The sequence below is a fragment of the Salmo salar genome, chromosome ssa17, assembly GCF_905237065.1.
Source record: "Salmo salar chromosome ssa17, Ssal_v3.1, whole genome shotgun sequence".
NCBI lineage: Eukaryota > Metazoa > Chordata > Actinopteri > Salmoniformes > Salmonidae > Salmo > Salmo salar.
The window spans coordinates 39,499,517-39,514,323 of record NC_059458.1 but is presented as its reverse complement, the minus strand read 5'-3'; the positions used below and the strand labels follow the sequence as shown (position 1 = coordinate 39,514,323).

Below are 14,807 nucleotides of genomic sequence, written 5' to 3'. Positions count from 1 at the left end.
CTAACTGTACCTTGTATGTAGAAGACTATTGGTAAAGGAAGGACCCCTAACTGTACCTTGTATGTAGAAGACTATTGGTAAAGGAAGGACAGGACCCCTAACTGTACCTTGTATGTAGAAGACTATTGGTAAAGGAAGGACCCCTAACTGTACCTTGTATGGAGAAGACTATTGGTAAAGGAAGGACCCCTAACTGTACCTTGTATGTAGAAGACTATTGGTAAAGGAAGGACAGGACCCCTAACTGTACCTTGTATGTAGAAGACTATTGGTAAAGGAAGGACCCCTAACTGTACCTTGTAGGGAGAAGACTATTGGTAAAGGAAGGACCCCTAACTGTACCTTGTATGTAGAAGACTATTGGTAAAGGAAGGACAGGACCCCTAACTGTACCTTGTAGGGAGAAGACTATTGGTAAAGGAAGGACAGGACCCCTAACTGTACCTTGTAGGGAGAAGACTATTGGTAAATGAAGGACCCCTAACTGTACCTTGTAGGGAGAAGACTATTGGTAAAGGAAGGACCCCTAACTGTACCTTGTATGTAGAAGACTATTGGTAAAGGAAGGACAGGACCCCTAACTGTACCTTGTAGGGAGAAGACTATTGGTAAAGGAAGGACCCCTAACTGTACCTTGTATGTAGAAGACTATTGGTAAAGGAAGGACCCCTAACTGTACCTTGTATGTAGAAGACTATTGGTAAAGGAAGGACAGGACCCCTAACTGTACCTTGTATGTAGAAGACTATTGGTAAAGGAAGGACAGGACCCCTAACTGTACCTTGTAGGGAGAAGACTATTGGTAAAGGAAGGACAGGACCCCTAACTGTACCTTGTAGGGAGAAGACTATTGGTAAAGGAAGGACTCCTAACTGTACCTTGTATGTAGAAGACTATTGGTAAAGGAAGGACAGGACCCCTAACTGTACCTTGTTGGGAGAAGACTATTGGTAAAGGAAGGACAGGACCCCTAACTGTACCTTGTATGTAGAAGACTATTGGTAAAGGAAGGACCCCTAACTGTACCTTGTATGTAGAAGACTATTGGTAAAGGAAGGACAGGACCCCTAACTGTACCTTGTATGTAGAAGACTATTGGTAAAGGAAGGACCCCTAACTGTACCTTGTATGTAGAAGACTATTGGTAAAGGAAGGACCCCTAACTGTACCTTGTATGTAGAAGACTATTGGTAAAGGAAGGACAGGACCCCTAACTGTACCTTGCAGGGAGAAGACTATTGGTAAAGGAAGGACAGGACCCCTAACTGTACCTTGTATGTAGAAGACTATTGGTAAAGGAAGGACATGACCCCTAACTGTACCTTGTAGGGAGAAGACTATTGGTAAAGGAAGGACAGGACCCCTAACTGTACCTTGTAGGGAGAAGACTATTGGTAAAGGAAGGACAGGACCCCTAACTGTACCTTGTAGGGAGAAGACTATTGGTAAAGGAAGGACCCCTAACTGTACCTTGTATGTAGAAGACTATTGGTAAAGGAAGGACCCCTAACTGTACCTTGTAGGGAGAAGAATATTGGTAAAGGAAGGACAGGACCCCTAACTGTACCTTGTATGTAGAAGACTATTGGTAAAGGAAGGACAGGACCCCTAACTGTACCTTGTAGGGAGAAGACTATTGGTAAAGGAAGGACCCCTAACTGTACCTTGTAGGGAGAAGACTATTGGTAAAGGAAGGACAGGACCCCTAACTGTACCTTGTAGGGAGAAGACTATTGGTAAAGGAAGGACAGGACCCCTAACTGTACCTTGTAGGGAGAAGACTATTGGTAAAGGAAGGACAGGACCCCTAACTGTACCTTGTAGGGAGAAGACTATTGGTAAAGGAAGGACAGGACCCCTAACTGTACCTTGTAGGGAGAAGACTATTGGTAAAGGAAGGACAGGACCCCTAACTGTACCTTGTAGGGAGAAGACTATTGGTAAAGGAAGGACAGGACCCCTAACTGTACCTTGTATGTAGAAGACTATTGGTAAAGGAAGGACAGGACCCCTAACTGTACCTTGTAGGTAGAAGACTATTGGTAAAGGAAGGACAGGACCCCTAACTGTACCTTGTATGTAGAAGACTATTGGTAAAGGAAGGACAGGACCCCTAACTGTACCTTGTAGGTAGAAGACTATTGGTAAAGGAAGGACAGGACCCCTAACTGTACCTTGTAGGGAGAAGACTATTGGTAAAGGAAGGACAGGACCCTAACTGTACCTTGTAGGGAGAAGACTATTGGTAAAGGAAGGACAGGACCCCTAACTGTACCTTGTATATAGAAGACTATTGGTAAAGGAAGGACAGGACCCCTAACTGTACCTTGTATGTAGAAGACTATTGGTAAAGGAAGGACCCCTAACTGTACCTTGTATGTAGAAGACTATTGGTAAAGGAAGGACAGGACCCCTAACTGTACCTTGTAGGGAGAAGACTATTGGTAAAGGAAGGACAGGACCCCTAACTGTACCTTGTAGGGAGAAGACTATTGGTAAAGGAAGGACCCCTAACTGTACCTTGTAGGGAGAAGACTATTGGTAAAGGAAGGACAGGACCCCTAACTGTACCTTGTATGTAGAAGACTATTGGTAAAGGAAGGACAGGACCCCTAACTGTACCTTGTATGTAGAAGACTATTGGTAAAGGAAGGACCCCTAACTGTACCTTGTATGTAGAAGACTATTGGTAAAGGAAGGACAGGACCCCTAACTGTACCTTGTAGGGAGAAGACTATTGGTAAAGGAAGGACCCCCCTAACTGTACCTTGTATGTAGAAGACTATTGGTAAAGGAAGGACCCCTAACTGTACCTTGTAGGGAGAAGACTATTGGTAAAGGAAGGACCCCCTAACTGTACCTTGTATGTAGAAGACTATTGGTAAAGGAAGGACAGCCCCTAACTGTACCTTGTATGTAGAAGACTATTGGTAAAGGAAGGACGGACCCCTAACTGTACCTTGTATGTAGAAGACTATTGGTAAAGGAAGGACCGGCCCCTAACTGTACCTTGTAGGTAGAAGACTATTGGTAAAGGAAGGACGCCCCTAACTGTACCTTATAGGTAGAAGACTATTGGTAAAGGAAGGACGGACCCCTAACTGTACCTTGTATGTAGAAGACTATTGGTAAAGGAAGGACCCCTAACTGTACCTTGTATGTAGAAGACTATTGGTAAAGGAAGGACAGGACCCCTAACTGTACCTTGTATGTAGAAGACTATTGGTAAAGGAAGGACCCCTAACTGTACCTTGTAGGGAGAAGACTATTGGTAAAGGAAGGACCCCTAACTGTACCTTGTATGTAGAAGACTATTGGTAAAGGAAGGACCCCTAACTGTACCTTGTATGTAGAAGACTATTGGTAAAGGAAGGACAGGACCCCTAACTGTACCTTGTAGGGAGAAGACTATTGGTAAAGGAAGGACCCCTAACTGTACCTTGTATGTAGAAGACTATTGGTAAAGGAAGGACCCCTAACTGTACCTTGTATGTAGAAGACTATTGGTAAAGGAAGGACGGACCCTAACTGTACCTTGTATGTAGAAGACTATTGGTAAAGGAAGGACCCCTAACTGTACCTTGTAGGGAGAAGACTATTGGTAAAGGAAGGACCCCTAACTGTACCTTGTATGTAGAAGACTATTGGTAAAGGAAGGACAGGACCCCTAACTGTACCTTGTAGGGAGAAGACTATTGGTAAAGGAAGGACAGGACCCCTAACTGTACCTTGTAGGGAGAAGACTAGTGGAAAATGAAGGACCCCTAACTGTACCTTGTAGGGAGAAGACTATTGGTAAAGGAAGGACCCCTAACTGTACCTTGTATGTAGAAGACTATTGGTAAAGGAAGGACAGGACCCCTAACTGTACCTTGTAGGGAGAAGACTATTGGTAAAGGAAGGACCCCTAACTGTACCTTGTATGTAGAAGACTATTGGTAAAGGAAGGACAGGACCCCTAACTGTACCTTGTAGGGAGAAGACTATTGGTAAAGGAAGGACAGGACCCCTAACTGTACCTTGTAGGGAGAAGACTATTGGTAAAGGAAGGACCCCTAACTGTACCTTGTATGTAGAAGACTATTGGTAAAGGAAGGACAGGACCCCTAACTGTACCTTGTTGGGAGAAGACTATTGGTAAAGGAAGGACAGGACCCCTAACTGTACCTTGTATGTAGAAGACTATTGGTAAAGGAAGGACCCCTAACTGTACCTTGTATGTAGAAGACTATTGGTAAAGGAAGGACAGGACCCCTAACTGTACCTTGTATGTAGAAGACTATTGGTAAAGGAAGGACCCCTAACTGTACCTTGTAGGGAGAAGACTATTGGTAAAGGAAGGACAGGACCCCTAACTGTACCTTGTATGTAGAAGACTATTGGTAAAGGAAGGACATGACCCCTAACTGTACCTTGTAGGGAGAAGACTATTGGTAAAGGAAGGACAGGACCCCTAACTGTACCTTGTAGGGAGAAGACTATTGGTAAAGGAAGGACAGGACCCCTAACTGTACCTTGTAGGGAGAAGACTATTGGTAAAGGAAGGACCCCTAACTGTACCTTGTATGTAGAAGACTATTGGTAAAGGAAGGACCCCTAACTGTACCTTGTAGGGAGAAGAATATTGGTAAAGGAAGGACAGGACCCCTAACTGTACCTTGTAGGGAGAAGACTATTGGTAAAGGAAGGACCCCTAACTGTACCTTGTAGGGAGAAGACTATTGGTAAAGGAAGGACAGGACCCCTAACTGTACCTTGTAGGGAGAAGACTATTGGTAAAGGAAGGACAGGACCCCTAACTGTACCTTGTATGTAGAAGACTATTGGTAAAGGAAGGACAGGACCCCTAACTGTACCTTGTAGGGAGAAGACTATTGGTAAAGGAAGGACAGGACCCCTAACTGTACCTTGTAGGGAGAAGACTATTGGTAAAGGAAGGACAGGACCCCTAACTGTACCTTGTAGGGAGAAGACTATTGGTAAAGGAAGGACAGGACCCCTAACTGTACCTTGTAGGGAGAAGACTATTGGTAAAGGAAGGACAGGACCCCTAACTGTACCTTGTAGGGAGAAGACTATTGGTAAAGGAAGGACAGGACCCCTAACTGTACCTTGTATGTAGAAGACTATTGGTAAAGGAAGGACAGGACCCCTAACTGTACCTTGTATGTAGAAGACTATTGGTAAAGGAAGGACCCCTAACTGTACCTTGTATGTAGAAGACTATTGGTAAAGGAAGGACAGGACCCCTAACTGTACCTTGTAGGGAGAAGACTATTGGTAAAGGAAGGACAGGACCCCTAACTGTACCTTGTAGGGAGAAGACTATTGGTAAAGGAAGGACCCCTAACTGTACCTTGTAGGGAGAAGACTATTGGTAAAGGAAGGACAGGACCCCTAACTGTACCTTGTATGTAGAAGACTATTGGTAAAGGAAGGACAGGACCCCTAACTGTACCTTGTATGTAGAAGACTATTGGTAAAGGAAGGACCCCTAACTGTACCTTGTATGTAGAAGACTATTGGTAAAGGAAGGACAGGACCCCTAACTGTACCTTGTAGGGAGAAGACTATTGGTAAAGGAAGGACAGGACCCCTAACTGTACCTTGTAGGGAGAAGACTATTGGTAAAGGAAGTACCCCTAACTGTACCTTGTAGGGAGAAGACTATTGGTAAAGGAAAGACAGGACCCCTAACTGTACCTTGTATGTAGAAGACTATTGGTAAAGGAAGGACCCCTAACTGTACCTTGTATGTAGAAGACTATTGGTAAAGGAAGGACAGGACCCCTAACTGTACCTTGTATGTAGAAGACTATTGGTAAAGGAAGGACCCCTAACTGTACCTTGTAGGGAGAAGACTATTGGTAAAGGAAGGACGCCCTAACTGTACCTTGTATGTAGAAGACTATTGGTAAAGGAAGGACCCCTAACTGTACCTTGTATGTAGAAGACTATTGGTAAAGGAAGGACAGGACCCCTAACTGTACCTTGTAGGGAGAAGACTATTGGTAAAGGAAGGACCCCTAACTGTACCTTGTATGTAGAAGACTATTGGTAAAGGAAGGACCCCTAACTGTACCTTGTATGTAGAAGACTATTGGTAAAGGAAGGACAGGACCCCTAACTGTACCTTGTAGGGAGAAGACTATTGGTAAAGGAAGGACAGGACCCCTAACTGTACCTTGTAGGGAGAAGACTATTGGTAAAGGAAGGACCCCTAACTGTACCTTGTATGTAGAAGACTATTGGTAAAGGAAGGACGCCCTAACTGTACCTTGTATGTAGAAGACTATTGGTAAAGGAAGGACAGGACCCCTAACTGTACCTTGTAGGGAGAAGACTATTGGTAAAGGAAGGACAGGACCCCTAACTGTACCTTGTATGTAGAAGACTATTGGTAAAGGAAGGACAGGACCCCTAACTGTACCTTGTAGGGAGAAGACTATTGGTAAAGGAAGGACCCCTAACTGTACCTTGTAGGGAGAAGACTATTGGTAAAGGAAGGACAGGACCCCTAACTGTACCTTGTAGGGAGAAGACTATTGGTAAAGGAAGGACAGGACCCCTAACTGTACCTTGTAGGGAGAAGACTATTGGTAAAGGAAGGACAGGACCCCTAAATGTACCTTGTATATAGAAGACTATTGGTAAAGGAAGGACAGGACCCCTAACTGTACCTTGTATGTAGAAGACTATTGGTAAAGGAAGGACCCCTAACTGTACCTTGTATGTAGAAGACTATTGGTAAAGGAAGGACAGGACCCCTAACTGTACCTTGTAGGGAGAAGACTATTGGTAAAGGAAGGACAGGACCCCTAACTGTACCTTGTAGGGAGAAGACTATTGGTAAAGGAAGGACCCCTAACTGTACCTTGTAGGGAGAAGACTATTGGTAAAGGAAGGACAGGACCCCTAACTGTACCTTGTATGTAGAAGACTATTGGTAAAGGAAGGACCCCTAACTGTACCTTGTATGTAGAAGACTATTGGTAAAGGAAGGACAGGACCCCTAACTGTACCTTGTATGTAGAAGACTATTGGTAAAGGAAGGACGCCCTAACTGTACCTTGTAGGGAGAAGACTATTGGTAAAGGAAGGACCCCTAACTGTACCTTGTATGTAGAAGACTATTGGTAAAGGAAGGACCCCTAACTGTACCTTGTATGTAGAAGACTATTGGTAAAGGAAGGACAGGACCCCTAACTGTACCTTGTAGGGAGAAGACTATTGGTAAAGGAAGGACCCCTAACTGTACCTTGTATGTAGAAGACTATTGGTAAAGGAAGGACCCCTAACTGTACCTTGTATGTAGAAGACTATTGGTAAAGGAAGGACAGGACCCCTAACTGTACCTTGTATGTAGAAGACTATTGGTAAAGGAAGGACCCCTAACTGTACCTTGTAGGGAGAAGACTATTGGTAAAGGAAGGACCCCTAACTGTACCTTGTATGTAGAAGACTATTGGTAAAGGAAGGACAGGACCCCTAACTGTACCTTGTAGGGAGAAGACTATTGGTAAAGGAAGGACAGGACCCCTAACTGTACCTTGTAGGGAGAAGACTAGTGGAAAATGAAGGACCCCTAACTGTACCTTGTAGGGAGAAGACTATTGGTAAAGGAAGGACCCCTAACTGTACCTTGTATGTAGAAGACTATTGGTAAAGGAAGGACAGGACCCCTAACTGTACCTTGTAGGGAGAAGACTATTGGTAAAGGAAGGACCCCTAACTGTACCTTGTATGTAGAAGACTATTGGTAAAGGAAGGACCCCTAACTGTACCTTGTATGTAGAAGACTATTGGTAAAGGAAGGACAGGACCCCTAACTGTACCTTGTATGTAGAAGACTATTGGTAAAGGAAGGACAGGACCCCTAACTGTACCTTGTAGGGAGAAGACTATTGGTAAAGGAAGGACAGGACCCCTAACTGTACCTTGTAGGGAGAAGACTATTGGTAAAGGAAGGACTCCTAACTGTACCTTGTATGTAGAAGACTATTGGTAAAGGAAGGACAGGACCCCTAACTGTACCTTGTTGGGAGAAGACTATTGGTAAAGGAAGGACAGGACCCCTAACTGTACCTTGTATGTAGAAGACTATTGGTAAAGGAAGGACCCCTAACTGTACCTTGTATGTAGAAGACTATTGGTAAAGGAAGGACAGGACCCCTAACTGTACCTTGTATGTAGAAGACTATTGGTAAAGGAAGGACCCCTAACTGTACCTTGTATGTAGAAGACTATTGGTAAAGGAAGGACCCCTAACTGTACCTTGTATGTAGAAGACTATTGGTAAAGGAAGGACAGGACCCCTAACTGTACCTTGTAGGGAGAAGACTATTGGTAAAGGAAGGACAGGACCCCTAACTGTACCTTGTATGTAGAAGACTATTGGTAAAGGAAGGACATGACCCCTAACTGTACCTTGTAGGGAGAAGACTATTGGTAAAGGAAGGACAGGACCCCTAACTGTACCTTGTAGGGAGAAGACTATTGGTAAAGGAAGGACAGGACCCCTAACTGTACCTTGTAGGGAGAAGACTATTGGTAAAGGAAGGACCCCTAACTGTACCTTGTATGTAGAAGACTATTGGTAAAGGAAGGACCCCTAACTGTACCTTGTAGGGAGAAGAATATTGGTAAAGGAAACAGGACCCCTAACTGTACCTTGTATGTAGAAGACTATTGGTAAAGGAAGGACAGGACCCCTAACTGTACCTTGTAGGGAGAAGACTATTGGTAAAGGAAGGACCCCTAACTGTACCTTGTAGGGAGAAGACTATTGGTAAAGGAAGGACAGGACCCCTAACTGTACCTTGTAGGGAGAAGACTATTGGTAAAGGAAGGACAGGACCCCTAACTGTACCTTGTAGGGAGAAGACTATTGGTAAAGGAAGGACAGGACCCCTAACTGTACCTTGTAGGGAGAAGACTATTGGTAAAGGAAGGACAGGACCCCTAACTGTACCTTGTAGGGAGAAGACTATTGGTAAAGGAAGGACAGGACCCCTAACTGTACCTTGTAGGGAGAAGACTATTGGTAAAGGAAGGACAGGACCCCTAACTGTACCTTGTAGGGAGAAGACTATTGGTAAAGGAAGGACAGGACCCCTAAATGTACCTTGTATATAGAAGACTATTGGTAAAGGAAGGACAGGACCCCTAACTGTACCTTGTATGTAGAAGACTATTGGTAAAGGAAGGACCCCTAACTGTACCTTGTATGTAGAAGACTATTGGTAAAGGAAGGACAGGACCCCTAACTGTACCTTGTAGGGAGAAGACTATTGGTAAAGGAAGGACAGGACCCCTAACTGTACCTTGTAGGGAGAAGACTATTGGTAAAGGAAGGACCCCTAACTGTACCTTGTAGGGAGAAGACTATTGGTAAAGGAAGGACAGGACCCCTAACTGTACCTTGTATGTAGAAGACTATTGGTAAAGGAAGGACAGGACCCCTAACTGTACCTTGTATGTAGAAGACTATTGGTAAAGGAAGGACCCCTAACTGTACCTTGTATGTAGAAGACTATTGGTAAAGGAAGGACAGGACCCCTAACTGTACCTTGTAGGGAGAAGACTATTGGTAAAGGAAGGACCGGACCCCTAACTGTACCTTGTAGGGAGAAGACTATTGGTAAAGGAAGGACCCCTAACTGTACCTTATAGGGAGAAGACTATTGGTAAAGGAAGGACAGGACCCCTAACTGTACCTTGTATGTAGAAGACTATTGGTAAAGGAAGGACCCCTAACTGTACCTTGTATGTAGAAGACTATTGGTAAAGGAAGGACAGGACCCCTAACTGTACCTTGTATGTAGAAGACTATTGGTAAAGGAAGGACCCCTAACTGTACCTTGTAGGGAGAAGACTATTGGTAAAGGAAGGACCCCTAACTGTACCTTGTATGTAGAAGACTATTGGTAAAGGAAGGACCCCTAACTGTACCTTGTATGTAGAAGACTATTGGTAAAGGAAGGACAGGACCCCTAACTGTACCTTGTAGGGAGAAGACTATTGGTAAAGGAAGGACCCCTAACTGTACCTTGTATGTAGAAGACTATTGGTAAAGGAAGGACCCCTAACTGTACCTTGTATGTAGAAGACTATTGGTAAAGGAAGGACAGGACCCCTAACTGTACCTTGTATGTAGAAGACTATTGGTAAAGGAAGTACCCCTAACTGTACCTTATAGGGAGAAGACTATTGGTAAAGGAAGGACCCCTAACTGTACCTTGTATGTAGAAGACTATTGGTAAAGGAAGGACAGGACCCCTAACTGTACCTTGTAGGGAGAAGACTATTGGTAAAGGAAGGACAGGACCCCTAACTGTACCTTGTAGGGAGAAGACTAGTGGAAAATGAAGGACCCCTAACTGTACCTTGTAGGGAGAAGACTATTGGTAAAGGAAGGACCCCTAACTGTACCTTGTATGTAGAAGACTATTGGTAAAGGAAGGACAGGACCCCTAACTGTACCTTGTAGGGAGAAGACTATTGGTAAAGGAAGGACCCCTAACTGTACCTTGTATGTAGAAGACTATTGGTAAAGGAAGGACGCCCTAACTGTACCTTGTATGTAGAAGACTATTGGTAAAGGAAGGACAGGACCCCTAACTGTACCTTGTATGTAGAAGACTATTGGTAAAGGAAGGACAGGACCCCTAACTGTACCTTGTAGGGAGAAGACTATTGGTAAAGGAAGGACAGGACCCCTAACTGTACCTTGTAGGGAGAAGACTATTGGTAAAGGAAGGACCCCTAACTGTACCTTGTATGTAGAAGACTATTGGTAAAGGAAGGACAGGACCCCTAACTGTACCTTGTTGGGAGAAGACTATTGGTAAAGGAAGGACAGGACCCCTAACTGTACCTTGTATGTAGAAGACTATTGGTAAAGGAAGGACCCCTAACTGTACCTTGTATGTAGAAGACTATTGGTAAAGGAAGGACAGGACCCCTAACTGTACCTTGTATGTAGAAGACTATTGGTAAAGGAAGGACCCCTAACTGTACCTTGTATGTAGAAGACTATTGGTAAAGGAAGGACCCCTAACTGTACCTTGTATGTAGAAGACTATTGGTAAAGGAAGGACAGGACCCCTAACTGTACCTTGTAGGGAGAAGACTATTGGTAAAGGAAGGACAGGACCCCTAACTGTACCTTGTATGTAGAAGAATATTGGTAAAGGAAGGACATGACCCCTAACTGTACCTTGTAGGGAGAAGACTATTGGTAAAGGAAGGACAGGACCCCTAACTGTACCTTGTAGGGAGAAGACTATTGGTAAAGGAAGGACAGGACCCCTAACTGTACCTTGTAGGGAGAAGACTATTGGTAAAGGAAGGACCCCTAACTGTACCTTGTATGTAGAAGACTATTGGTAAAGGAAGGACCCCTAACTGTACCTTGTAGGGAGAAGAATATTGGTAAAGGAAGGACAGGACCCCTAACTGTACCTTGTATGTAGAAGACTATTGGTAAAGGAAGGACAGGACCCCTAACTGTACCTTGTAGGGAGAAGACTATTGGTAAAGGAAGGACCCCTAACTGTACCTTGTAGGGAGAAGACTATTGGTAAAGGAAGGACAGGACCCCTAACTGTACCTTGTAGGGAGAAGACTATTGGTAAAGGAAGGACAGGACCCCTAACTGTACCTTGTAGGGAGAAGACTATTGGTAAAGGAAGGACAGGACCCCTAACTGTACCTTGTAGGGAGAAGACTATTGGTAAAGGAAGGACAGGACCCCTAAATGTACCTTGTATATAGAAGACTATTGGTAAAGGAAGGACAGGACCCCTAACTGTACCTTGTATGTAGAAGACTATTGGTAAAGGAAGGACCCCTAACTGTACCTTGTATGTAGAAGACTATTGGTAAAGGAAGGACAGGACCCCTAACTGTACCTTGTAGGGAGAAGACTATTGGTAAAGGAAGGACAGGACCCCTAACTGTACCTTGTAGGGAGAAGACTATTGGTAAAGGAAGGACCCCTAACTGTACCTTGTAGGGAGAAGACTATTGGTAAAGGAAGGACAGGACCCCTAACTGTACCTTGTATGTAGAAGACTATTGGTAAAGGAAGGACAGGACCCCTAACTGTACCTTGTATGTAGAAGACTATTGGTAAAGGAAGGACCCCTAACTGTACCTTGTATGTAGAAGACTATTGGTAAAGGAAGGACAGGACCCCTAACTGTACCTTGTAGGGAGAAGACTATTGGTAAAGGAAGGACAGGACCCCTAACTGTACCTTGTAGGGAGAAGACTATTGGTAAAGGAAGTACCCCTAACTGTACCTTGTAGGGAGAAGACTATTGGTAAAGGAAAGACAGGACCCCTAACTGTACCTTGTATGTAGAAGACTATTGGTAAAGGAAGGACCCCTAACTGTACCTTGTATGTAGAAGACTATTGGTAAAGGAAGGACAGGACCCCTAACTGTACCTTGTATGTAGAAGACTATTGGTAAAGGAAGGACCCCTAACTGTACCTTGTAGGGAGAAGACTATTGGTAAAGGAAGGACCCCTAACTGTACCTTGTATGTAGAAGACTATTGGTAAAGGAAGGACCCCTAACTGTACCTTGTATGTAGAAGACTATTGGTAAAGGAAGGACAGGACCCCTAACTGTACCTTGTAGGGAGAAGACTATTGGTAAAGGAAGGACCCCTAACTGTACCTTGTATGAAGAAGACTATTGGTAAAGGAAGGACCCCTAACTGTACCTTGTATGTAGAAGACTATTGGTAAAGGAAGGACAGGACCCCTAACTGTACCTTGTAGGGAGAAGACTATTGGTAAAGGAAGGACAGGACCCCTAACTGTACCTTGTAGGGAGAAGACTATTGGTAAAGGAAGGACCCCTAACTGTACCTTGTATGTAGAAGACTATTGGTAAAGGAAGGACCCCTAACTGTACCTTGTATGTAGAAGACTATTGGTAAAGGAAGGACAGGACCCCTAACTGTACCTTGTAGGGAGAAGACTATTGGTCAAGGAAGGACAGGACCCCTAACTGTACCTTGTATGTAGAAGACTATTGGTAAAGGAAGGACAGGACCCCTAACTGTACCTTGTAGGGAGAAGACTATTGGTAAAGGAAGGACCCCTAACTGTACCTTGTAGGGAGAAGACTATTGGTAAAGGAAGGACAGGACCCCTAACTGTACCTTGTAGGGAGAAGACTATTGGTAAAGGAAGGACAGGACCCCTAAATGTACCTTGTATATAGAAGACTATTGGTAAAGGAATCCAGGACCCCTAACTGTACCTTGTATGTAGAAGACTATTGGTAAAGGAAGGACCCCTAACTGTACCTTGTATGTAGAAGACTATTGGTAAAGGAAGGACAGGACCCCTAACTGTACCTTGTATGGAGAAGCTCCCCATCTTGGATTCCAGGAAGTCAAACAGAGTGCTGGGTCCTGATGGTCTTCCTCCTGCTCCCTCCTCCTCATCCTCACCCCCAAACCTACTGAACCTCCCCCGACCCCGGCCACGACCCCTTCCTCTGTCTGCTGCATGGAGGAAACAGACGCAGCAGGAAAGTCACATTATCAATGGGATGCTATAGTTATTACGTAGTCGTAGGTCATGTGTTTAAGCATCTCTTCAGGGAGGGGCTTACCTCTGGGTGGGGGAGGGATGGGAACAGGGCTTACCTCTGGGTGGGGGAGGGATGGGAACAGGGCTTACCTCTGGGTGGGGGAGGGATGGGAACAGGGCTTACCTCTGGGTGGGGGAGGGATGGGAACAGGGCTTACCTCTGGGTGGGGGAGGGATGGGAACAGGGCTTACCTCTGGGTGGGGGAGGGATGGGAACAGGGCTTACCTCTGGGTGGGGGAGGGATGGGAACAGGGCTTACCTCTGGGTGGGGGAGGGATGGGAACAGGGCTTACCTCTGGGTGGGGGAGGGATGGGAACAGGGCTTACCTCTGGGTGGGGGGTCTGCTCGGTTCCTCGGGGGGTGGGGGGGTTTGAAGGTCCCCGTCAGTAGACTGTTGAGAGCCACCTCCATGTTGTTGTTGTTGTCCATCAGGGCCTGACGAGCATCCTCCTTATCAAACCCCATCTCCATAATGTCCCTTAGGGCCCGCTCATCCACCTAGAGGGAGGGGGATGGAGGGAGGGGAGGGAGGGGGATGGAGGGATGGGAGGGAGGGGGATGGAGGGAGGGGGGATGGAGGGATGGGAGGGAGGGGGATGGAGGGAGGGGGATGGAGGGATGGGAGGGAGGGGGATGGAGGGAGGGGGATGGAGGGAGGGGGGATGGAGGGATGGGAGGGAGGGGGATGGAGGGATGGGAGGGAGGGGGATGGAGGGAGGGGAGGGAGGGGGATGGAGGGATGGGGGATGGGAGGGAGGGGGGATGGAGGGAGGGGGGATGGAGGGATGGGAGGGAGGGATGGGAGGGAGGAGAGATCGAGGGATGCGAGGGAGGGGGATGGAGGGATGGGAGGGAGGGAGGGAGGGGGGATGGAAGGGAAGGAGGGGGGATGGAAGGGAGGGAGGGGGATGGAGGGAGGGAGGGAGGGGGGATGGAGGGATGGGAGGGAGGGGAGATCGAGGGATGCGAGTGAGGGGGATGGAGGGATGGGAGGGAGGGAGGGGGATGGAGGGATGGGAGGGAGGGGGATGGAGGGATGGGAGGGAGGGGGATGGAGGGAGGGGAGGGAGGGGTGATGGAGGGAGGGAGGTGGGGTGGAGGGATGGGAAGGAGGGGGGATGGAGGGATGGGAAGGAGGGGGGATGGAGGGATGGGAGGGAGGGGTGATGGAGGGATGACGGAGGGGAGGGA

The 14,807-nt window shown here is 46.2% G+C and overlaps 1 protein-coding gene across 6 annotated transcripts in view; it reads right to left on the bottom strand.

Annotated features, from left to right (window-relative positions):
- LOC106592742 (tudor domain-containing protein 3) overlaps positions 1 to 14,807 on the bottom strand; it is a 64,812-nt gene that overhangs the window by 25,617 nt on the left and 24,388 nt on the right. For all 6 annotated transcript variants that reach the window (XM_045699594.1, XM_045699595.1, XM_045699592.1 and 3 more), the window contains exons 9-10: positions 13,943 to 14,114; positions 13,377 to 13,526 (exon numbers count right to left, since the gene is read on the bottom strand). In XM_045699594.1, the coding sequence (XP_045555550.1) occupies positions 13,377 to 13,526; positions 13,943 to 14,114 (322 nt within the window). The remainder of the gene's footprint in view (positions 1 to 13,376; positions 13,527 to 13,942; positions 14,115 to 14,807) is intronic.